This window comes from Pongo abelii, chromosome 7, assembly GCF_028885655.2.
Source record: "Pongo abelii isolate AG06213 chromosome 7, NHGRI_mPonAbe1-v2.0_pri, whole genome shotgun sequence".
Lineage (NCBI taxonomy): Eukaryota > Metazoa > Chordata > Mammalia > Primates > Hominidae > Pongo > Pongo abelii.
This window is the reverse complement of record NC_071992.2, coordinates 62609218-62635905: the sequence shown is the minus strand read 5'-3', so window position 1 is coordinate 62635905 and position 26688 is coordinate 62609218. Positions and strand designations below refer to the sequence as shown.

The 26688-nt window shown below is 40.5% G+C and overlaps 1 protein-coding gene across 4 annotated transcripts in view; it reads right to left on the bottom strand.

The window, feature by feature from the left end:
- Nucleotides 1-546: 546 nt before the first annotated feature.
- Nucleotides 547-26688, bottom strand: part of UBE2V2 (ubiquitin conjugating enzyme E2 V2) — a 64611-nt gene continuing 38469 nt past the window's right edge. For 3 of the 4 annotated variants that reach the window (XM_024250614.3, XM_054560969.2, XM_054560968.2), the window contains 3 exons: nt 19403-19551; nt 12479-12604; nt 2519-3414 (listed from right to left, as the gene is read on the bottom strand). In XM_024250614.3, coding sequence (XP_024106382.1) covers nt 3268-3414; nt 12479-12604; nt 19403-19551 — 422 coding nt within the window. In that variant the 3' untranslated portion in view covers nt 2519-3267. 4 annotated transcript variants of the gene reach the window in all.

Here is a 26688-nt window from a genome sequence, read left to right as displayed (position 1 = left end):
CATGCTCATTAAAAGAGTTGATACAGTTTTGATGGCAGGCTACAGTTCCCTGCTGTCTTTCCATGATGCATCAGCAGAACCGTCCAAAGCCACACACACCAAATCTATTAAGAAAAAAGCATTCATAATTCCCAGCTGTGTCCTCTACATTTTCAAAACAATATTAATTTCACACGTATTTATCAATATTATATATTTAGTGGGAATTAACATTAAAATCAACATACTCTTCTTAAGTAATCCAGACTAATAAACCATGAGTCAAACAAATCTACTCTGCGAAAACCTCAAATCACTCTAAGTGTGATAAATTATTTTAATAACATAAAGCTACAAATTTTCTCTATTTTTATATCCAAGACTAAATACCATTGACTATCCTTCAAAATGTTTATGTTCCAAAATCCCGCAGTTACACATAAACCCACAACAAAAGACATTACTTTAGAATGGTAGAAAAAAATATTTTTAAAAATTATCGATTCTTAAAATTGGTTAAGTAATTAAAACCATTAAATCATAACACTGACCTAACAGGACAAGAAGTTTCTTTTGGTAATCTTTATTAATATATGATCATCCTCAAGGGTATCACTTGCTAGCCTTTTAAACAAATTTCTAAGGCAATTTTACAGTTCATTTAAAAGGTAATAAATACCACACACTCCTACAACCTTAGCCACTTTACAAAACAAAGGAAAAATTTCTTCCAAATGTTATTATAATTAAGAGCTTTTCTATATTAATTCCTCTTACAGTCTCCCAGTGTCTTAGATTGCCAAGTACATCTTGATTGTGACATGCAAAATGGATTCTGCTTTAGAAATGGGTTAATTGGCATGCAGATTTCTGCAGAGATCCATAATCCCACAAACAAGATGGGAAATGAACATTATAGGGCTGACTCTGACAATATGTACTTGGCAGGGGAAGGGGCAGGGGGTTGGCAACTTCACAATGGTGGATTTGGGGGAAGGAAAGAGGACAAGAGACTGAGGTACCCAGACCCTCATCCTGCCAACAGCATTCACGTAGTTACTAGCTTCCATGTATAATAAGACACATTTTCAAAATGGAAAGGAGGTTATCAGAGAGACGGATTCAGATCATCAGTTACCATTAGACTACAGTTTCATTCAATTTAATCTTCTTTAACCATTACAAATTTCTAAAGACTATATTTCAAGGTAATAGTTCATTTCAAATTTAACAAATTACAAATGCACTAATTTGTATGTATGTGTATGTTCTCTATGTGTCATCTTAAAGCATTTTAAACATTTTTGATAAGTAAAATGGAACAGCCATGTTGAAATTAATGTTTACATAAACTGTCAGTGACTTTATTGGCCAAGAAAAGGTAGCTCAAAGCTTTAACTTTATATGAGCTTGATAAAAGCCTTTCAGGGCACGTTTGAGAAATGTGCTCTACTATAAAAGTAACTATTTTAATATACAGCCAAGGTCAATTATTAATTTTTTTTTTTTTTTTCTTTTTGAGATGGAGTCTTGCTCTGTTGCCCAGGCTGAAGCAGTGGTGTGATCTCGGCTCACTGCAACCTCTGTCTGCCAGTTTCAAGCAATTCTCCTGCCCAGCCTCCCGAGTAGCTGGGACTACAAGTGCCCACCACCACACCTGGCTAATTTTTTGTATTTTTAGTAGAGACGGGGTTCCATCATGTTGGCCAGGCTGGTCTCAAGCTCCTGACCTCAAGTGATCTGCCCGTCTCAGCCTCCCAAAGTGCTGGGATTAGAGGCGTGAGCCACCACGTGGCCAATACTTTATAAGCAAAGTTTAAACATCTAATTTAATATTTGATAAGGTTTTGGTTTGCCTATATATACCAGGGTAAAGTATGACACAAATTATTAAGCTTGACAAAATAAAAGGAGACTTTACCTGACCACCTTTCTATATTCTTCAGTGAATTCATCAAAAAGCATTTTCAACAAAGCTTTGTATCCAGTACTTTGAAGTGAAACAGTGACCTAAAGCCTCACGTCACTTTGGTGAAAGCAGAACATAAATGAATTTTCAATTTCAGAGTTCATATTTGTTAGAGAATACGTGGAATGAATAAAGTTATCCTTGTTAGTATTAAAAGCCCTAACGGGAAGAGAAAAGTCTCCAATTAGTTGACCCTATTTATTAACCAAAAGCTTCACAGAAAAACAACTAAAAAAGATATTATGCTTTAAAAATGGGATACATATTTGGATAATTTAAAACCTATAATCCTAAAAGAACTGCCAGAATGCAAAGATCTTTTTAATATTATTATTTCTGGTGAAATCAAACTCAAAATATAATACCTAGGACTCCTCCTTGTCCAAAGAAGAAATTAAACTAGATAATTTCTTTTCTGAAATAGTCTGCAAATTATAATTCACAAGAAGTACACAAAATAGGGTAAATAAAAGTGTGTATACATGAAAAGCTACAATAATTCCAATTTTTGCTTCCCTGGCAAGGTACTGTACATATACTACATCAACATAATAGAAATGGCACAGTCTCTGAGGACACATTCCACATTTTATTTACATTTTAAGACTAACTTTAATCTCAAAATCACATATCCATACACCTATTTCCTTTTTGTTGACTTCACTTAAACTTAAATGCATGGTTTGTTAAACAAAGACTGTAAACAAATATTTACCATGTCTGTTACATGTAACACACAAGAACAGCTTTTAACAGGAATTCATCAACTCCCCCCAACATTTTTTATTATAAATACAGGTATCAAAACAATCCTGAACATATTTTTGATACTACTAGTAGTCAGCACCCACATTGCTTCAAAAATTAACACATCGGTGACAATATTCGTTGTACCTGCTACTTTTTAAACAATTTCAACTGCAGCTCTCTTTCACTAAGCAAGATGGGTAAAGCATGCCATTTCTGTTTTCTTTCTTGAGATTTTTACTTTTTAGAAACACACATGCTTCCACTGCCATCTGACACTTCTCCACACGCTTTCATCTTGTAAACCTGAATTCTATTTCGAGTACTCCAGGTTTATGTTTAAATGACAGTGGCTTTCAAGAGAAAAAAAATTGTGCTGCATTTTTCCTCCTGTTACCTGAAAACATAATGGGTGTACATATATTAAATATATTCTTACAAATGTCCAGGTCATGTTTACCAGCTGGAATTCTTTTACTTAATGTGTGGGTATTTTGCATTGTGATATTTAATCAAGACATTAACATGAGTAGAAGGTTGTTGATTTAAGACAAGTTTGAGATCCACTAAAATTAATTGTTGTATGTTTGTCCTTCTGGTGGCTGTGGAAGCTTCATATTTTCTTTGGACATCATTAGACGTCTTAGCTCTTGAAGTACAACTTTAATGCTATATGAATTTTGCCATTTTGCTAACACTGGTATGCTCCGGGCATCTACCTGAAAGGGGAAGAAAGAGTACAGTTAACTAGCAAGTTTAAAGTACTACGGCGCATATTTTAATAAGAATGATTTTGAAAATTCATAGCTTGCCTCTATTTTCACAAAACATACACTATGAAATTACTAATACCATAATTAGTATATTTTATCATAATTAGTTTAATATTTTGGGAAAATATAAAGATATAAAACATATAGTGAACTTTGGTCATCAGAAATAAATGTTATATCAAATAACTACTTTGTAAATAAATTTACCAATTCTTTCTTAATGGAGTAAGGTCAAAAGGTTCCTCTCCATTTCCAATGCTACCGCCCAAAATCTGGGGAATTATCTCACACTGAGATTTAGACGAAAGCTACTAACCTGATCTCTTCTTTCTTTCCAATGTATTCTATGCACTATTCCTAATTATCATTTTTTTTTTTTTGTGAGACAGAGTCTCACTTTGTCACCCAGGCTGGAGTACAGTGGCGCAATCCTGGCTGACTACAACTTCCGCCTCCCAGGTTCAAGCAATTCTCCTGCCTCAGCCTCCCAAGTAGCTGGGATTACAGGCACCCGCCACCACGCCAGGCTAATTTTTCTATTTTTCGTAGAGACAGGGTTTCACCATGTTGCCCAGACTGATCTCGAACTCCTGAGCTCAAGTGATCTACCTGCCTCAGCCTCCCAAAGCATTGGGATTACAGGCATGAACCACAGCACCCGACCCAAATTAATCTTCTGTGAAAGAGCAACAAAATGGGGATGGAGCTCCTTGCAAGCCCATTCCCAGTTAACTGTCAGCATTTGACCTGTCCTGCAGTTCCCTGGAAAACTCCACTCACAGAGAGCTTTCCTTTATCTGACCTCACAGCTCACAGATCTTCACTCACCTCCTACCTTGGGCATTTGTCAAAAAAAGTTGAGTCAAACAGGAAGGTGGGCCGGATGCGGTGGCTCACGCCTATAATCCCAACGTTTTGGGAGGCCAAGGTGGGCAGATCACAAGGTCAGGAGTTTGAGAACAGCATGGCCAACATAGATAGTGAAACCCCGCCTCTACTAAAAATACAAAAATTAGCCAGGTGTGGTGGCACGTGCCTGTACTCCCAGTTACTTGGGAGGCTGAGGCAGGAGAATCACTTGAACCTGGGAGGTAGAGGCTGCAGTGAGCCGAGACCGTGCCATTGCACTCCAGCCTGGGCGACAGACCGAGACTCTGTCACCAAAAAAAAAAGCAGGAAGGTAACCAAAATACTTAAGCAGACAAGCTGGGAAATGAGGTGTCTCCAAACAGGCCTGGGAATCTAGAAGACCACACACATGTGTAGGGCTGTGCACAGGCTTATGAAAGAGCTGAGAAGGCCATAAGCTGTCATCTACAGCTGACCTCAAGCAACATATAAGACTATATACAGGCTGGGCATGGTGGCTCACGCCTGTAATCCTAGCACTTTGGGAGGCCGAGGCGGGCAGATTGCCTGAGTTCAGGAGTTCAAGAACAGCCTGGGCAACACGGTGAAACCCTGTCTCTACTAAAATACAATATTTGTATTTATAAATATATAATAATATATTTAGCGTGGTGGTGTGCACCTGTAGTCCCACCCACTCGGGAGGTTGAGGCAGGATAATTGTTTCCATCTGGGAGGCAGAGGTTGCAGTGAGCTGAGATCGTGCCACTGCACTCCACCCTGGGCGACAGAGCGAGACTCCGTCTCCAAACAAAAAAGATTATACACAAGTAGGACCTATCCCAGAAACACAAGATAGATTCAATATTTTTAAAGTCAGAGTAATATATCATATTAACAGAACAGAGAACAAAAACCATGATGACGATATTCATCAAGTTAATTTAGAGATTCAATACAACTCCTATTAAAATTTCAACTGCTTTTTTCTTGTTTGCAGAAATGAACAGGCTTATCTTAAAATTCATAAGCAAATGCAAGAAACCCAGAATAGCCAAATCAATATTAAAAAAAGAAGAACAAAGTTATGATTTCAAAACTTATTACAGGCCAGGCGTGGTGGCTCACTCCTGTAACCCCAGCACTTTGGGAGGCCAAGGCAGGCAGATCAACTTGAGGCTGGGAGTTCAAGACCAGCCTGGCCAACATGGTAAAACCCCGTCTCTACTAAAATTACAAAAAATTAGCCAGGCGTGGTGGCGCATGCCTGTGATCCCAGCTACTTGGGAGGCTGAGGCACGAGAACTGCTTGAGTCCAGGAGGTGGAGGTTCCAGTGAGCCAAGATGGCACCACGGCAATCCAGCCTGGGCAGCACAGCAAGACTCTGTCTCAAAAACAAACAAAAAAAACTTACTACAAAGCTACAGTAGTCCAGAAAGGCAGGCCAGGTGCAGTGGCTCACACCTGTAATCCCAACACTTTGGGAGAGATAGGCGGGTGGATCTCTTGAGCCCAGGAGTTTGAGACCAGCCTGGTCAAGATGACGAAACCCTGTCTCCTTTTCCTTTTTTTTGAAGGTGATTGTTTATGTTGTTATGTTTTAATTTCTTGCTTTTTATTTGGGGTTAGCAAGGATGTGGAGAAGCTGGGAACCTGCATACACTAGTGGTAGCAATGTAAGATGGCCTATTCACTTTAGAAAACTGTTTTGACAGTTCCTCAAAAACTAAAACATAGATACCGTATGACCCAACAATTCCACTCCTAAATATATATCCAAAAGAAATGAAAATATTTGCCCACTCAAAAACTTGTACACAAATATTCATAGCAACAGTATTCATGATAGCCAAAAGTAGAAAAATAGAAATATCTACCAGGTGATAAATGGATAAATAAAATGGGATCTCCATACAATGGAATATTGTTCAACAATAAAAAGGAATAAAGTACCAATACACACTACAAACATGGGTAAATCTTGAAAACATTACGTTAAGTCGCCAAAGAACACATACTCTATGATTCTATTTATATGAAACATCCAGAATGGGCAAATCTATAAAGACAGAAAGTGGGCTGGGCACGGTGGCTAATGCCTGTAATCCCAGCACTTTGGGAGGCCGAGGCGGGCGGATCACAAGGTCAGGATATCGAGACCATCCTGGCTAACACGGTGAAACCCCGTCTCTACTAAAAATACAAAAAATTAGCCGGGTGTGGTGGCGGGCGCCTGTAGTCCCAGCTACTTGGGAGGCTGAGGCAGGAGAATGGCATGAACCCAGGAGGCGGAGCTTGCAGTGAGCCAAGCCACTGAACTCCAGCCTGGATGACAGAGTGACACTCTGCCTCAAAAAAAAAAAAAAAAGACAGAAAGTGGATTAATGGTTGTTTAGGGTTGAGGGAGATGGGATGGGAAATGACGACTGATGGGCACAGATCTGCTTTGGGAAAAACAAAAATGTTCCAAACCTGGGTCATGGCAGTGATTCCACAATGTTGTGAATACTAAAAACCCTTGAATTTTACCCTTTAAATGGGTGAATTGTATGGTATGTGAAATATATCACCATAAAAGTGTTTGAAAGTAGAAAAGAAAAATAATTTTAGAGTGATATTTATTTTAGAAACTAACACCGGGCGCAGTGGCTCACACTTGTAATCCCAGCACTTTGGTAGGCTGAGGTGGGTGGATCACCTGAGATCAGGAGTTCAAGACCAGCCTGGCCAACACAGTGAAACCCCGTCTCTACTAAAAATACAAAAAATTAGCTGGGCATGTTGGCGGGCGCCTGTAATCCCAGCTACTAGGGAGGCTGAGGCAGGAGAATCGCTTGAACCCAGGAGGCGGAGGTTGCAGTGAGCCAAGATCGCACCACTGCACTCTACCCTGGGCAATGAGAGCGAAACTCCGTCTCAAAAAAAAAAAAAAGAAAAGAAAAGAAACTAACTAAAAGAGTAAGAAAAATGTTACAATGGTAAGGTACATTTAAAATGCTTCCTCTAACACTTTCACTTTAAAGAGTGGCAACCTCCTTAGCCTATTTTAAATAGACTCCATAACTGAACAGTTTATAAAAATCAGTAGAGAGAATATCAAGCTATTTCTAAAGCAGAAACAAACACTTCCAGCTGTAAATGGTAGTTAAATAAACATAAATGATTGCAAATCCTGTGAAATACCAACAGGGTGCAGAAAAAGAAACACTGGAGGAAAAGAAAAACAAAAAAGATGAAGAGAGAGGACGCAGTAAAGAGCATGAGAAAATAAATATCATGTCAGAACAAAATCTGCATCTTATCAGTCTACAACATACAATGACCTCCAAAATGTGAGATCTCACTGCATAAGACAATGAAATTTACACTTCAGAGTGCTAACCACCCATAGGGAGTAACTTTGCCTCGTTGTATTAAATACATATAAACTAAAATTACTAAAGCAACCCCCACCATCAATGCCTATGAACTACAATTCATGAGACACTTAAACAGCCTCAAAATATAAAAACTATCCTGGCACAATCACCAATGTGAAATTCTGTACCATTTACTAGTTATAAAAGTAATAATCCAGACTCTTAGATGTAAATGAAGAGAAAAACAGATGTCCAATATATTCACCCTACCCACAACCCTCTATACACACATCTACACTCCAATAATGATTAAAATCAGTATTTATTTTTCTATTTCCCAGTCCCCATTCCAGATTGACAGTAAGAAGGGTTGGTGGGAATATACATTCAGAGGGTCCTGTTATACACCACTGGTGGGGCTGACATTGACACAGCCGTGAGGAGAGCAGCTTGGCAATATTCAAGCTGAAGAAAGCCCCACGCCATGGCACACTTCTAGATGTATTCCCAAGAGTAGTGCTACTCAAGGTATGTCCATGGAAAGGGGCAGGCCAGGAACTGAATTCTATTGCTCCTTGACAAGATAAACATTGCAATTGAGAGTAAGAATTTATAAAGTTTTACAGCAATCTGACAGAGAATATTTTAATTTAAAAATTTTAAACTTGGCCAGATGTGGTGGCTCACGCCTGTAATCCCACCCAGCACTTTCGGAGGCCGAGGCAGGCAGATCACCTGAGGTCAGGAGTTGAACACCAGCCTGGCCAACGTGGTGAAACCCCATCTCTACTAAAAATACAAAAATTAGCCAGGCATGGTGGCAGGCACCTGTAATCCCAGCTACTCGGGAGGCTAAGGCAGGAGAATCACTTGAACCCAGGAGGAAGAGGTTGCAGTGAGCTGAGATCGTGCCATTGCACTCCAGCCTGGGTGACAAGAGCAAAACCTCATCTCAAAAAAAAAAAAAAAAAAAAAAAAGGGGGAAACAAGAGAAAGCCACACACAGAATTAACTCTATTTATAATGTAGTCTTTGTACTAATAAGAAAAAAATCTGGCCGGGCAGGGTGGCTCACGCCTGTAATCTCAGCACTTTGGGAGGCCAAGGCGGGCGGATCATTTGAGGTCAGGAGTTTGAGACCAGCCTAACCAACATGGTGAAACCCTGTCTCTATTAAAAATACAAAAAAATTAGCTGGACGTGGTGGCACATGCCTGTGGTCCCAGCTACTTGGGAGGCTGAGGCAAGAGAATTGCTTGAACCTGGGAGACAGAGGTTGCAGTGAGTCAAGATCGTGTGGCTGCACTCCAGCCTGGGAGACAGAGTGAGACTCCGTCTCAAAAAAAAAAAAAAAAATTAAAAGATCTGTTACAAATAAGACAAATGTTAACATTTGACAAAGCTAGGTGAAGGACACATAGATGCTGGTTCTATCATTCTCTAAAACTTCTATTATGTTAGAAACATTTCTTTTAAAAACAAAAAAATAATAAATTTATAGTTAAGTGCAACAAAAGAATAAGAGTGACTCTAACAGAGCAATAGAAGGGACATAATTCAAGTTGGAACATCAATAAAAACTTCTATTAAAAAGTGGAATTTAGGCTGGGTGCGGTGGCTCATGCCTGTAATCGCAGCACTTTGGAAGGCCAACGCGGGTCAGGAGTCTGAGACCAGCCTGGCCAACATGGCAAACCCCCAACTGTATTAAATTAGCCAGGTGTTGTGGCACACACTTGTAGTCCCAGCTACTTGGGAGGCTAAGGCAGCAGAATCACTTAAACCCAGGAGATGGAGGTTGCAGTGAGCGAGATCATGCCACTGCACTCCAGCCTGAGTGACACAGTGAGACTCTGTCTCAATAAAAAAGAAAGTGGAATTTACAGTGAGAAATGAAGGACCCATAGGAGTTAGCCAGACTGGGGAGGAAGGAGGAAGAACAGAAGTGCAAAGGTCTTGAGACCAAATGAAAGGCATGCAGGCCAGTGTGCACCCTGAGCACTCCCAGTGAGCCATGGCAAGAAGCATGCATGCTGAGGCTGATGCCCCTAAAGGAATCTGAAGTGCAGAAATGACATGATGCAATTTGTCTCTTAGGAGGATCCCTCTGGCTGCTAACTTTGGAAAGATTGGAAGGGATTTTAAAAAGTAGAATCAGAGACATTGTTGCAAGAGTCCAGGAAATAAATGATGGCCAATATTCACTTCGTGGCAATGTAAATAGAAAAATAAGACCTAAATCGAGTTACATTTGGAACATAAAACTGACAAGGCTTAATGATAAATGGGTTGGGGGAAGGGAGGTAGAGAGGGAGGCAAAATATCAACTAATGGACCAAAAGCCCAAGAGATCAGATAAGCTTATTAGAGGTAGGTCTGAAATTTAATCTGAATTTCCTAGCTTCCATGACAATGTAGAACACACCATTAGTTACTTAATTTACAGAAGCTATAATGTAAAAACAACAACAGTAGTGGAGAAAAACAGATAACATCTAGTAGCAAAATCTAACAAAGGTCTTCTTCTTAAAGGCAATGCTGTGTGTCACACAGGATATTCCCTAAATAATATCCTTTCTGTGTACTCATATGCTTTATAATCCTGCTCCTATCAAACTTCTTAAAAATAGGTAAGTGTGCACAATTTCTAGAATAGCCACTGAAAGAACACAAACAGAATGAAAGAAGTTGAGAACAACCATTCCAAAAATAGGCAAGAAACATGTAGAAAAATAGAAACCACCAACTAAGATGATCTGTTTAAACCTGAACATGTCAGTAATTATGTATATTAAATGTAAATGGACTAAATGCTCCCAGTAAATCACAAAGACTGACCAACTGAGGACTGTGAGGGCTGGAGAGACTCTCAGGTCCCAGCTCTGAGTTGGCACAGGGGTGGGGGGGTGTTAATGGCCCAGCAGGTGCAGGGCTAAGGTTTCCAATGACCTTTCCCACCTTCTTCCTTTCTCAGGGTCATGCTTTATTTGGCCTGGTGCCTCCCTGCTGGATGCACCAGCCAATCTGGGGCCCCGCCTCAGATCTGCGTATTAGGTTGGGGTTGAGGGGCAGGGAGCTGGCTGTGAATCCAAGATTCAACTTGTTGCCAAAAGTACAGTTATATGAAGGGGAAATTGAGTAAATAAGTAAATGCACTGGGAAGCATGGGAGCCAGGTTTCTCAAATGGAAAGGAAGAATCATAGAACAAACCCTATAGTTTTAGAATAAAATTAGTGGGAGTTGTTAGTATAAACTCGTGATTTTTAACAGATGGTAAACAGATGAGAAGGAAAGAAGGAGAGAAGAAAGGAGGATGAATTTGTGTACATATGTGATACATCTGTAGTATAAAATACACTGGTAGAGAGAGGGAACACAGGGATGGGATGAGAAATCAAGGTTACTGAGGCCCTATTTCCTAAGATGGATGATACTCATTTTATGATGATGATATGTTATTTTGCTTCCTAAAATGTATTTTTTATGCGGTGTGCTCTCAACATGGCACCAAGAGAGCCTAGGCTTCAAAGACTTATCATGAACTTAACAATCTACTCATACTGGAAATTCAGCTGTTTCTACTAACTAACTTGTGTGGGTCAAGCAGGGCATGTCATTTTGTTTAAAGAGAAAATGAGCTGGACACAGTGGCTCACGCCTGTAATCCCAGCACTTTGGGAGGCCAAGGTGGGCAGATCACTTGAGGTCAGGAGTTGAGTCCAGCCTGGCCAACATGACAAAACCCCATCTCTACCAAAAAATACAAAAATTAGCTGGGCTTGGTGGCATGTGCCTTGTAGTCTCACATACTTGGGAGGCTGAAGTGGGAGAATCACTTGAGGCCACGGGAAGTGGGGCAGTACCACTGCACTACAGCCTGGGGGACAGAGTGAAACCCAAAAATAAATAGACAATGATGCTCAGCCATGACTGTTTCAACACAGACATATTTGCTCCTTAAAGAAAAAAACCCTTCATGAATATTCATCCTTTTCATGAATAGTCATCCTTTTAATCCCACCAAATGTACCTTAACCCTCAGAAAAGTAACATTCAAAGAGAAATAATGATCATCTTTTTTTTTTTTTTTTTTGAGACGGAGTTTCGCTCCTTCGCCCAGGCTGGAGTGCAGTGGCACAATGTCTACAAGCGTGAGCCACCATGCCCCGCCCAATAATGGTCATCTTTTTACCAAATAAAGATCAACTGAAGTATGACTACTAAGGCAATTAAAACCCTAAGAAAACTTTTGGCCGGGCACAGTGGCTCATACCTGTAATCCCAGCACTTTGGGAGGCCAAGGCGGGAAGATCACCTAAGGTCAGAAGTTTGATACCAGCCTGGCCATCGTGAAACCCCGTCTCTACAAAAATACAAAAATTAACTGGGCATGATGGCAGGTGCCTGTAATCCCAGCTACTCGGGAGGTTGAGGCAGGAGAATCACTTGAACCCAGGAGGCGGAGGTTGCAGTGAGCCAACATCGCACTATTGTACTCCTCCAGCCTGGGTGACAGAGTGAGACTCTGTTTCAAAAAAAAAAAAAAAGTTTTAACCACCACATGCATCTATTCTAGGCAAGTACATTAAAGTTTTTAAGGATGGCCTAATTTATATTAATAAAAGAAAAACAACATAATGCAACCTTCTTTAGACTTTTGGCTTAACAAAGGTCCTCTTTTAAAAACTTTCTCCTAACTACATATTAATATCTTACATATATTATGGTGTGTGTACGTATAATTAATATATAACTCTATACATTATGTTATATAAAACCAAAATGACTATATTAACTTACCATCCCACTGGAATTATTTATTCCGTTCATATTAATTTTTGTTACAAATCTAACTGACGGAGGAGCTTCTGGGTATTTAGGTCCACATTCTACTTTCAAGCTATATATTCTGTTTTCATAATTTGTCTGGAAGGCAAAAAACAAAAGAACAATAAAAATAACAATACCTAAAATATTAATGTCTAAGTGCTAAAAAAAAGGAAAAGTACAATATGAATGTACATAAGACAGTGTTTATGATTAAGAATTTATTTTTCTACATTCAAATTTATTTCACCTATATGGTGAGAAAAAATGCAATAAGCATACTTAAAAATTGAGATTTTACAAAATTAATTCCATGAGATTTTACAAAATTAATTCTACAAAGTATTATCAATATGATCCCAACTTGCTTTTGTGATAAAAATGATGCCTGTAACAAATTAGAAGGAAGAAGGAAAAACGAAAAAGCAAACCACTTAAATTTAGATTTTGCTAAAAAGTTTACATTGTAGAGGGAGGGGCTACTTGAGACTTGTGTCAAACATATATGAAGTTTTCTGTTTTATAGAACAGTTCTGCTTATTCCTATTGTCCCAGAATTGACTATTAACAGTGCCTCCTTTCATTCTCAAAAGGGTCTTGTTGGATAACAAATTATATGATTATCCTACTTAATATGGCAATCAATAACTTCTAGCAAAAGAGAAAACCCCATATTATACCATTTTGCAGCAATAAAACATAATTATTTTATGTCCCCTGTTTGTTATACTTACGTTGCCACTTCATTAATTTTGAGGTTCATTAAATCCCATTATCTGAATTCAGAGATACAATGGCAAACTTTATGTTTACACATCATTTTCAAATAGGCATCAAACTTAAAGCTTCTAGACTATCCAGGGCTTATTTTCATGCCTATACATTAACTCTTCTTTCTCCTATGGCTTTTGTTCACTTGGTTAACTTATTAGTGTACCATTAAAACAGCAAAGTAAAAAATAAATGAATCCTCACCTTGACTCAAGAGATTAAAAAGAAAAAAAATTGTTTTAAAGAGAATTATAATTATTGAAACTTTAAATTTTCTAAATTATAATTAAAATAACATAAAAATATATACATAAATAAATGAAAGTGAAAAATTTAATACCTGCTGGGTGCTGTATAAGACCAGAGAGGGAGGAAGCTAATCAACCATCTACAGATCTCACCTACTCAAACTGATCCCATCCCCATAAACAAGAGCTATCCAAATGGAGGTCAGATTTGCAGTATTAAACTACTCTAATGTAAAACCTATGCAACAATGTTATATGTATGTTATTAAATATTTCAATACTTTAAGAAAAAAAGAGCTATATAAAACTCATCTGAGATTAATAGCAAGCAAATATTAATAATATCCCCAGCACTTTCAATATATAAAAATGACTAAGATAGATCGCATGATTATCTTGGCTGTGATTCTCCAATCTGGATGCATACCAGATTCCCCTATGATACAGCAATTCTATTCCTAGGCATTTACCCAAGCAAAATGGAAACAAACATATGTTCACAAAAAGACTTCCACAAGAATGCCCATAGCAGCTTTATTTGTAAAAGCAAGAAAGTAGATTAAATCCAGATGTCCATAAAAAGAATTGATAAACACATTGTGGTATATCCATACAGTAAAATACTATTCAACAATAAAAAGAAACACACTCCTACTACCTGAGATAACACAACTGAATTGCTCAGACTTCATGCTGAGTAAAGAACCGTAAGTGTACACACTACATGACCCTACTTATCAAAGCTCTACAACATACAAATCTCTCAGGTGTGGGAAAGGGCACAGGGAGCTTTCTGGAATGACGGGAATGTTCTGTATCTCAGTAGGGGTAACAAGCTACATTTGTCAAACTCATGGCACATCTGTGCATTTCACTACATGTAAATTCTACCTCAATTCCTTTTAAGTTTAAAAAAAAAAAAAAACCCAAAGCTCTTTTCTGGAAGATTTTATGTAAACAAAAAAAAAATTTAATCCCAAAGCTAGCCTATTAATCTAATCCAATTCTTACAGTAAATATCACCCTAACTTCTGACACCTTTGATTTTATCCCTTCTAAATTTTAAATTAACAGGCTGGGTGTGGTGGCTCATGCCTGTAATCCCAGCCCTTTGGGAGGCCAAAGGCGGGCAGACTGCCTGAGGTCAGGAGTTCGAGATCAGCCTGGGCCTGGCCAACATGGTGAAACCCTGTCTCTACTAAAAATACAAAAATTGGTAGCACACGCCTGTAATCCCAGCTAGTCAGGAAGCTGAGGCAGGAGAATCACCTGAACTCAGGAGGTGGCGGTTGCAGTGAGCTGAGATCACGCCACTGCACTCCAGCCTGGGTGGCAAAGCAAGACTGTCTCAAAAAAAAAAAAAAAAAAAAAATTTAATTAACAGCCAAGTTTTTCTGTTATCTAATAAAAAGCAAGAGCAAATAAAAGGAGAAAAACTAATATTTACTAAGTCAAGTACTCAGGTATTCTATTATCTAATCATTATTTCACTTAATTCTCACACTGTTTCTATTTTAACGATGGGGACAGTACCTTCATTTACATATGAGAAAACTTGAAAAAGTACTAAACTCTAGTGACAACCAATATTGCTTCAGAAAACTGAACACAAAAACATAGAAAAACAAAACTGCTAATCATATAAATCCAAATAAATATTAGAACAACATAAAAAATGAGGGATCTGGCTGGACATGGTGGGTCACACCTGTAATCCTAACACTTTGGGAGGCCGAGGCGAGCGGATCACCTGAGGTCGGGAGTTCGAGACCAGCTTGACCAACATGGAGAAACCCCATCTCTATTAAAAATACAAAATTAGCCGGGCATGGTGCCGCATGCCTGTAATCCCAGCTACTCAGGAGCCTGAGGCAGGAGAATCACTTGAACCTGGGAGGCAGAGGTTGCAGTGAGCTGAGACAGTGCCATTGAACTCCAGCCTGGGCAACAAGAGCGAAGCTCCGTCTCAAAAAAAAAAAAAAAAAAAAAAAGAGGGACCTTAGTCAATAAAGTACAAAAAATAAAAAACAACTGGCCAGGCACAGTGGTTCACGCCTATAATCCTAGCACTTTGGGAGGCTACGGCAGGTGGGCAATTTGAGCCCAGGAGTTTGAAACCTGTCTGGGCAACATAGTGAGACCCCCATCTCTACACACACACACACACACACACACAAATTAGCCAGGTATGATGGTGTACCCCTATAGTCCCAGCTACTCAGAAGGCTGAGGTGGGAGGATTGTTTGAGCCCAGGGGGTCCAGGCTGTGAAGTGTGATCGGGCCACTACACTCCAGCCTGGGTGACAGAGTGAGACTATCTCAAAATAAAATAAAATAAAAATAAAAAACAACCAACCATGTAACATATGTTAGAAGTCTTCCTCCTCTCGACCAGGCACGGCAGCTCACGCCTGTAATCCCAGCACTTTGGGAAGGCCAAGGTGGGCGGATCATCTGAGGTCGGGAGTCTGAGACCAGCCTGACCAACATGGAGAAACCCTGTCTCCACTAAAAATACAAAGTTAGGCCAGGCGCAGTGGCTCACGCCTGTAATCCCAGCACTTTGGGAGGCCGAGGCGGGTGGATCACAAGGTCAGGAGATCGAGACCATCCTGGCTAACACGGTGAAACTCCATCTCTACTAAAAATACAAAAAAATCAGCAGGGTGTGGTGACGGGCCCCTGTAGTCCCACTACTCAGGAGGCTAAGGCAGGAGAATGGCATGAACCCGGGAGGCAGAGCTTGCAGTGAGCCGAGATGGCGCCACTGCACTCCAGCCTGAGCGACTGAGCAAGACTCCGTCTCAAAAAAAAATAAAAATACAAAATTAGCTGGGCGTGGTGGCACATGCCTGTAATCCCAGCTACTAGGGAGGCTGAGGCAGGAAAATCGCTTGAACCTGGGAGGCGGAGGTTGCGGTGATCCGAGATTATGCCATTGCACTTTAGCCTGGGCAACAAGAGCCAAACTCCGTCTCAAAAACAAACAAACAAACAAAAAAGTCTTCCTCCTCTCCTGGCTAGATGTAGATACTCTACCCTGGGGACAAAATTGTTCTCAACATCGCACCTTCTAAGGAGAAAACAACTGTGGTAAGATACCAACTCCTGCCTGTTTTATGAAAAGGCAACCAAATACGCCCGCTGTGACCTGCCTTCAAGAGAACTGAGAGGGTGATGCAGAGAAGATCATCAGGTGGTGAGCACAGGCCAGCTCCAGAAGAAGCCTGTGCCTTTGCAGGGCATACCCTCCTACCTCTGACTGGCACTCAAAGGAAGTGAGGGGGTCTCTGATGAGGTTCAAGACATACTATCCCAAAATACGGCACCTTGGCACTTAAGAAAACAGCAGAAGCAAGGTTACTCTTACCTTACCTTCGCCCCCTTCTCTCCTGAAGCAGACCCTAAAATCTAGCTGACCTCCCCATGAAGTAGGTCATGAGAACCACTCCAAAGGGGTCTTGTCTTATGCCAAGAAAGGAATGAAATCCAAAGACACAGAAATAATGTGAACAAACAGGCCCTGGTAAGTTCCCCCAGTTTATTACCTAGTGTGTTACCATCAGATCCAATCACGCTGTTGCATCACTGTCCACTCTTCATCAAATTTAGCATAAAAATACACGGTTTCCCTGTTTCTTTGGGTCTTCCTTTCTGAATGTTCCCATGTCATGTAAAACTTAAATAAATTTGTATGCTTTTCTCTGCTTTTTATTATAAGTGCCTCAGCGTGAAGCTTGAGACAGGTGAGGAAAAGCTATTATGACCTTTTCTCCCCATGCAGCTCCAAAACCACCACCCACAGAGAATGGAGGACCACAGTAGCATTTTGTCTGTGTGCCCTGAGTGGGGAGACAGTTGCAGAGAAGCAGCCTTCACCCCCACTCCAGTGGATGGAGTTTCCTGAGGTTCAGTGACACCAGGAATGGCAACTAGTTGGGGCATCCTGCAGGGGACCCCAACCGGGTGAAAGACTAAGCAGGAGCCGGTCCACCACAGCTAGGAACTGTGCTGTGGGTCAGCCCACAAGACCACTGATGAACTCATCACAAGTTCCAAAACATTCTTAAAGAATAAAGTCTGCTGCAGGCAGTGGCTGAAGAAAAACTGAATCTAAATAATTTCAAATTTATATTCTACCAAGTTCTGACTGTTAAATCTTCAAATCAGTAAGTCAGAATGTTCGTCAATTATAAGCGCTTTTTTAAAACCAAACAGACCATGGTAATAATGTTCACAGGCAGTGAAAATCAAGGCTTTCATTATATATACCAAGTTCTGACTGTTAAATCTTCAAATCAGTAAGTCAGAATGTTCGTCAATTATAAGCGCTTTTTTAAAACCAAACAGACCATGGTAATAATGTTCACAGGCAGTGAAAATCAAGGCTTTCATTATATAAACCAAGTTATAAGGAACTCTATCCATCAACATTATATTTTCTTCCTCAAATGTCTTCAGGAAAAAATAGAGTAAGGGAGTAAACAGGGAGCCTATCAGTTTAGGAGTGTGCATGAATTTTGCAAAGGAACACCAGAAAACAACATAAAACATACACTAATTCATTCTCTATAATTAATGTTGCTAATTACCTGATACATTTTTCTTTTGTAATAATCAGGAGGGGCTGGGTGCAGTGACTCACACCTGTAATCCCAGCATTTTGGGAGGCCAAGGCAAGTGGATCACTTGAGGCCAGGAGTTCAACACCAGCCTGGCCGACATGGTGAAACCCTATCTCTACAAAAACTACAAATATTAGCCAGCAGTGGTGGTGCACACCACCTCAGGAGGCTGAGGTGGAAGGATCGCTTGAGCCCAGGAGGCTGAGATTGCAGTATGCTGAGATCGCACCACTGCACTCCAGCCTGGGTGACTGAACAAGATGTTGTCTCAATAATAATAATCATCATCATCATCATCATCATCAGGAGGAACTCTAACCCAAGAGCAAAACAGTTAAAATGCTCTCATCATAAGGTAGCAACCAGTATACAAAACCAAAGACTTAAAAAACCCTTCAAATGTGTGCTCTTTTCAACAAGCCAAAAACATTACAGAGACACATTTCAAAGATTCACTGCAGGGAGTGCAGTGGATGGGACCATTAAGTAAGGAATGCAATGTAAAAAAAAAAAAAAATCCCAAGCTAGAAAAAAAGACTTTGAGTAAAAATAAAACTTCATAAACCCAAGAAAGACAAAGTACAATGGGCCAGCTGCCAACCATACTAGAAAAAAATGTAAGAATCATAGACTTTTTATAGATGAAGAAACTGAGACCTACAGCATTTCTATGGCATGTGAAGTGTCAGAGGGCAAACAGCAACATGCACTCAATGCAAACCAATTTAGAAACCCTCAGGTTCACCCAACAGGTAACATGTTACGTCAAAATGACTGCTCTCCCCACATACCCCCTCCATTTCCTCACCTTTTCTCCTCTCTATCTGGAATGTTCTCCATCCCCATCACCACCTTCTGAAATCCTACCAGTCAGTCCTTTAGGGATCATTCCAAAGGCAACTTCCTCCACTGTTCAGCCTTCCTCAATTATTCCAGCTAGAAGAAACATATTCTAAAGTCCCGTAGTGAACTTGCTCTGTCATATTTAGAATCTGTCATTTGTACTGATTTTTTCTCCTTTACTAAACTGCAAAGCTTTGATGGCAATGACCTATCAACCTTCCTCCCCTCAATCCTCTACGTAATCGAGCATTATATCCTGCACGTGGGAAGCATCAATAAATGTAAACAAAATAAAAAGGAACTATTTTAAAAGTTATCATAATTGCTTATTTTAATATCAATAGTATAAAATTAAACGTTAACTTTAACAATAAGTATTAATAGAAAAAATATAATTTATAACACTGACCCTTGGTGGCCCAATAATCATGCCTGTCCACCTTGTAAGTGTCATATCTTCATCATCTTCAAGGCCCCAGCTAACCGTACCATCGCCTACTCCTTTTTGTCCTTCTTCAAGTTCTTCCAACAAGCGAAAATTACGAGGAACTTTAACTCCTATACAAAAGAACGTCAGTGTAAATGTAAAAAGCTCGTAATTATAAGAGCTACACGTATTTAAATTCAGCTTTTTCCAAATTAACCTTTATAAATTATTTCCCAAAAAGACAAAATCCCCTTTAAAAAGCATTCTGCTCCAGAAAATGCTGAATCTAATAACCCCTCAAAATGAAAACACTAAAGAAAGCACTGTACCAAACATTAACAGCAGTATACAACGTGTATATAAATTCCTCATCAATTTTATACTGATGTAAGTCAATCAACCATAAGGAAATCGTTTTCCCTACTTGACGTTTCTGTTACAGCCAAGGACTCTGCACCAATCAAACAGGCATGCCCAGAAAGTTCATAAAAACCAAAGTTCATTAATATATACTCTCTAATGATTTTTAAAGAGTAGAATTATGTTCCATCTTAGAAAGCGCACCAGAAGGTACTGTCTTTTAGAATCCTGAAGCAGTCCCACCCAACCTGTCTCAAAAAAAAAAAAAAAAAAAAAAAAGAAGGAGGAGTGAACCTTCATGTGAGGGGCATGTGAAAACAGAATCTGTCAAGAGAGTAAATACACCATGGACTTCTAAAGCAAATTCACACATCAAAGTTCAAATAATGGTGCAAAACCACCTCCTGTGAACAACCGGCTTGGCTTTCAGTATGTCTCTTTAAAGAAAACATTATCATTTTATATGAGTTTCTTAAATGCTATTGGTAATATGGAGTTTAACTTTATGCACCTTAGATAATACATTTTTAAATTTGTTTGTGAGATTTTTCTCGGATGTTTTTTCAAAATTCCTAATTTTAGTTAGTAAGGATTTGACTTTGGGAAGACAGAAAACCTTTCAAGTAAAATGAATAGGCTTATATACATAAAGAAACTTCTTAATGAATTTAAAAGTGATCCTGTGAAAAACATAATTCCAGTGACATGGATGCCTAAATTTAAAAGAGTGGATATGGCTGGGCCTGTAATCCCAGCACTTTAGGAGGCCGAGGTGGGCAGATCACCTGAGATTGGGAGTTCGTGACCAGCCTGACCAACATGGAGAAACCCCATCTCTATTAGAAATACAAAATTAGCCGGGCGTGGTGGCGCATGCCTGGAATCCCAGCTACTCGGGAGGCTGAGGCAGGAGAATCGCTTGAACCCAGGAGGTGGAGGTTGCAGTGAGCCCAGATCACACCATTGCACTCCAGCCTGGGCAACAAGAGCGAAATTCCATTAACAAAAAAAAGAAAAGAGTGTTTACACAAGTAAAGTGTGTCTGCTTTTATAAGAGTTTATTCGGTTTAGGAAGGGGAGTCAAAATTTGTACTTGATTTCAATTTATTGTTATCTGAAATTGAAAGTATTCCTACCTTTTTTTGCTTTCGTGTATATGCAAAGGGAAATATTAATCAAACCTTATAAATTTGAGGTTATTTTAGCCTGATTTCTCAGAACTTTTGTCTATCTGTGTAGAAATGGGTTTACTAAATATTTTTAGACAATTTCTTAAGTATCTACTTTTATTTGCATACAGTAAGTTAGGAAAGACATTTAATGTTCCTCATACAGCTGCTGTGTTATTTTGTGTGTGTGAGAGAGTCTCGCTCTGTAGCCGAGGCAACCTCCACCTCCCAGGTTCAAGCTGTTCTCCTGCCTCGGCCTCTCAAATAGCTGGGATTACAGGCGTGCGCCACCATGCCCAGCTAATTTTTGTATTTTTAGTAAAGATGGAGTTTCACCATGTTGGCCAGACTGGTCTGGAACATTTAGTGTTCCAGAGGCAGAGGCTGCAGTGAGCCAAGATCGCACCACTGCACTCCAGCCTAGGCGACAGAGCAAGACTCTGTCTTAAAAAACAAAAAAACAAAAAACAAAAAACAACAAAAAAAGCCAGGCGCAGTGGCTCACACCTGTAATCCCAGCACTTTGGGAGGCCGAGGCGGGTGGATCACGAGGTCAGGAGATCGAGACCATCCTGGCTAACACGGCGAAACCCTGTCTCTACTAAAAATACAAAAAATTAGCCAGGCGTGGTGGCGGGCGCCTGTAGTCCCAGCTACTCGGAAGGCTGAGGCAGAAGAATGGTGTGAACCCGGGAGGCAGAGCTTGCAGTGAGCCGAGATCGCACCACTGCACTCCAGCCTGGGCAACAGAGCGAGACTCCGTCTCACAAAAAAAAAAAAAGAAACCCAGCCTGGCCAACATGATGAAACCCCATCTCTACTAAAAATACAAAAATTAGCCGGGCATGCTGGTGCACACCTCTAATCCCAACCAGCTACTTGGGAGGCTGCTGCAGAATCGCTTGAACCCAGGAGGTGGAGGTTGAAGTGAGCCGAGATCAAGCCCCTGCCTGGGAGACAGAGCGAGACTGTCTCAAAAACAAAAACAAAACAAAAAAAGAAAAAACAGAGGGGACACTTTCCTAGATTTTAAGACTTCCTCATCAGCTAAAGAAATCATTAAGAAAATATGGAATCAGTTCAGAAATGGACAGACTAATGAAAAAGAAAAGCCCCAAAGCAGACATATCATATACGAAAATGTGCTTTTCAGTAGAGGCAACACTAAAAGTCAGTAAAGAGACTAGAGGCATGACAACCAAATGCAACCTTGGTATCAGGAAAAATATTATCATTATTTTGCTTTAAAGAACAGTAGTGGTGAAATCTGAATAGGGCTGGTAGATAATAGTCCTTTATCAACATTAATTTCCTGATTTTGATAATTAGATTGTAAGAAAATGTCCTAGTTGAAGTATGTAGGGGTGAAGAGACAGTATCTGTTAACTTACCCTTGAATGGTTCCCCCAAAAAACAAAATCGAATGTGAAGGGAGGGGGGAAGAGAGAGTACACACAAGAGCAAGCAAAAATGTTAAACACTAACATTTGATGGATCTGCATGAAGGTATATGGGAATCCTTCGTACTACTTATGTAACTTTTCTGCAAATCTGAAGTTATGTCAAAAGAAAACAAACAAACAAAAAAAGTAGAAAAGGCTGGGCATGGTGGCTCACGCTTGTAAACCCAGCACTTTGGGAGGCAAAGGTGGGCCAATCAACTGAGCCCAGGAGTTGGAAACCAGCCTGGGCAACATGGCAAGACCCCATCTCTACAAAAAATACAAAAATTAGCCAGGTGTGGTGGCTGGCACATGCCTGTGGTCCCAGCTATTCAAGAGGCGAGGATCACCTGAGCCCAGGGAGGTGAAGACTGCAGTGATCTGTGATCACACCACTGCACTCCAGCCTGGGCCACAGAGTGAAACCCTGTCTCAAAAGAGAAAAAAAAAAAGTAGGAAAAGTTAATGGTGTTGGAACATTTTACCAATATGAAAAAATAAAATTAGAACCCAATCTGATCTCATAGTATACATAAAAATCAATTATAGGCAGATTAAATGAAAAGATAAGCCACAGACTGAAAAAAGATATGAATAACAAATAGGAGACAAGAATGTTATTCAAAATACAGAAATAATTCCTCCTAGAAATCAACAAGGAAAAGAAAACCCTAGAGAACAATGAGAACATATTAGGAATAAGGTTTACAGGAAACAGTAATGACCAACAAACATAAAAATATGTTCAACCTCATCAGTAATCAGGGAATCATAACGGCTTATTCTAGCCACCAAACTGACAAATATTAAGTCTGATAATTCTTGATCTGGGCAAAGATGTAGATATTGGAAGTTCATTCCCTGCTGCGATTAGAATAAACTGGTATAGAAGCTATAAACAAACATAGTTTTTATACGTATATACATATGTAGCAAAAAGTATAAAGGTGTTAGTGGAAAAGATATTTAAAAATCAGGGGTCGGGCGAGGCACGGTGGCTCACGCCAGTAATCCCAACACTTTAGGAGGCCAAGGCAGGTGGATCACCTGAGGGCAGGAGTTCAAGACCAGCCTGGCCAACATGGTGAAACCCGTCTCTACTAAAAATACAAACCCGTCTCTACTAAAAATTCTCCTGAGGCAGGAGAATCGCATGAGCCCAGGAGGCAGAGGTTGCGGTGAGCTGAGATCACGCCACTGCACTTCAGCCTGGGTGACAGAGCAAGACTCTGTCTCAAAAAAAAAATCAGGATTATTGGGCCAGGTGTGATGGCTCATGCCTGTAATCCCAACACTTTGGAAGACTGAGTTCGACACCAGCCTGGTCAACACAGTGAAACCCTGTCTCTACTAAAAATACCAAAAACTCGCTGGGCGGCTGGACATGGTAGCTCACGCCTGTAATCCCAGCACTTTGAGAGGCTGAGGCAGGTGGATCATTTGAGGCCAGAAGTTCGAGACCAGCCTGGCCAACATGGTGAAACCCCATCTCTACTAAAAACACAAAAGAATTAGCCAGGCATGGTGCCATGTGCCTGTAGTCCCAGCTACCTGGGAGGCTGAGGCAGGAGAATCACCTGAACCCGGGAGACAGAGCTTGTAGTGAGCCAAGATTGCGCCACTGCACTCCAGCCTGGGAGACAGAGCGAGACTCCGTCTCAAAAAAAAAAAAAAAAAACAACAACAAAAAATCACAAATTAGTTGGGCATGGTGGTGCGCACCTGTAGTCCCAGCTACTCAGGAGGCTAAGGCGGGAGGATCACTTGAACAGGGAGCAGAGGTTGTAGTAAGCCAAGATCACGCCACTACACTCCATTTTGGGTGACAGAGTCCGACTCTGTCTCAAAATAAATAAATAAATACAAATAATAAAAATCAGGATATTGATGACCTCTGGGCAAAGAGAAAGTGGCCTAGGACTTAGAAGTGAAAATAGGACTTTAAATGTACTAGAAATGTTCTGTTTCCAAAAAATAATCTGAAGCAAGAATTTATTAGAATGTGAATAGCCAGGGTGGGTTCATGTGTATTCACGTATTTTCCTGGTGTTTGAAATATTTTATTTAAAAAGAAAAGGGAGGATTGGACGAGTGGAGCCAAAAAAAGCATGGGGAGGACATTACAAAAGAGAGAGAGAATGCTGGGCAATGTTTGGGGACTGCAAGTGAATATGAGAGCAAAGAGTCAGAAATGGCCTGGAAGGGCACCCTTAGCAATTCAGCCTTTATCTGCAGCAACGAGGATTCAGGGAGGGGTTTTAAGCATAAACTTCACTTTGCTGCAACGTGGGAATGGATTGGGAGGTAAGAGGAGGAGAAAAGTATCAGCTGTTATAGAAGACCAAGAAACAGGATGATCAGGGAAGAAGTGTTAAGCACTCAGTTGACTGAGAAAGTTGTGGTTCATTTTACTGCTGTAATTCTTTGGTTTTATTTATTTATTTCCATTTTAACAGCACCAAATGTCTACTGTGAGCCAGAGAATTGTGGCTAGGCCCCTGATCTAGCCGTGATAGTCAAAGTCCTGCTCTTGTGGAGCTTAAAGTTCAGCAGGGCATCAAGACACAGAAACCATGATTAGAGAAGGAGAAGCGTAAGAAGAAGGAAGTAACATCATAAAGTGAGAGTTTTGCTCTACTAAGAACCTAGCCAGATGACTGAGCAAAGTGTTTTCTTTCTATACTTTGCATACTTCGACTAAACTGTATCAGTGATGTACATACAACTTTTTGTCTACCCCAATATATCTCAATGACCAACACACAAGAGCCTAGCACAGGAAGGCAACCCACTGCCCTGGGGAGAAGAGGCAAAAGAAAGGAGAAATCCTATCGCTTTGCTTCCATCCCCCACCTCTATCCCTAGTCAGAATCCCTGCTGAAGCACATTATTTCTAAAGCCTTACCCTTTCATAGACTGATTCTAGAAGAAACAACCAATCCCTGTGATGCCCAAAATGTCACTTCCTAAAATTTCATAACCTATATATGTATTTTTTTGAGACAGAGTCTTGCTCTTGTCACCCAGGACAGAGTGCAATGGCACGATCTCGGCTCACTGCAACCTTTGCCTCCAGGGTTCAAGTGATTCTCCTGCCTCAGCCTCCCGAGTAGCTGGGATTACAGGTGCCTGCCACGATGCCTGGCTAATTTTTGTATTTTTAGTAGAGACGGGGTTTCGCCATGTTGGCCAGGCTGGTCTCAAACTCCTGACCTCGTGATCTGCCCGCCTCAGCCTCGCAAAGTGCTGGGATTACAGGCGTGAGCCACCACGCCTCGCCAGCTCATATATATTAACTATCTGTCATGAGTCAAGAATCTGGATACCACAAATACCCTGAGATTTGATCTATACATTCTATGCACACAATGAAACATCACATGTACCCCCACAAAATATGTAAAATATTACGTATCAACATCAATTGAAAAAATATTTTTGAGTCGGCCGGGCAGTGGCTCATGCCTGCAATCACAGCACTTTGAGAGGCCAAGGCGGGTGGATCACGAGGTCAGGAGTTCAAGACCAGCCTGGACAAGATGATGAAACCCCATCTCTAGCCTAAAGATACAAAAAATTAGCCAGGCGTGGTGGTGCGTGCCTGTAATCCCAGCTACTCGGGAGGCTGAGGCAGGAGAATCGCTTGAACCCGGGTGGCAGAGGTTGCAGTGAGCCAAGATCGCACCACTGCACTCCTGCCTCAGCGACAGAGTTAAGACTCTGTCTCAAAAAATATATATTTTTTTTGAGTCAAGAATCATTATACTCTATACCAAATTAAAGATGGCCACAAATTCTTTGCTATTCCTCCCACTAATAAGTCTGATTTTCCTCCTCCTTTAATATTCCTTCATTTCATTTGGAGCACTACTTAAGAACATCAGACATGACCCTATCCTAAGAATTTTTTTTTTTTTTCAATTGGCCAGGTGTGGTGGCTCACACCTGTAATCTTAACACTTTGGGAGGATCGCTTGAGCCCAGGAGTTCAAGACAAGCCTGAGCAACATGCAAAACCCCATCTCTACAAAAAATGCAAAAATTAGCCAGGCATGGTGGTGCACAGCTGTAGTCTGAGCTGCTCCGGAGGCTAACGTGGAAGGATCACTTGAGCCTGGGAGGTAGAGGCTGCAGTAAGCCATGTTTGTTCACGCCACTGCACTCTAGCCTGGGTGACAGAGTGAGACTCAGTCTCGAGAAAAAAAAAAAAAGAAATTAAAGGCAAAGGGAGAAAAGTAACAATTACAAGGTATACAACTTCCAATTTTTTTTTTGAGATGGAATCTCACTCTGTCAC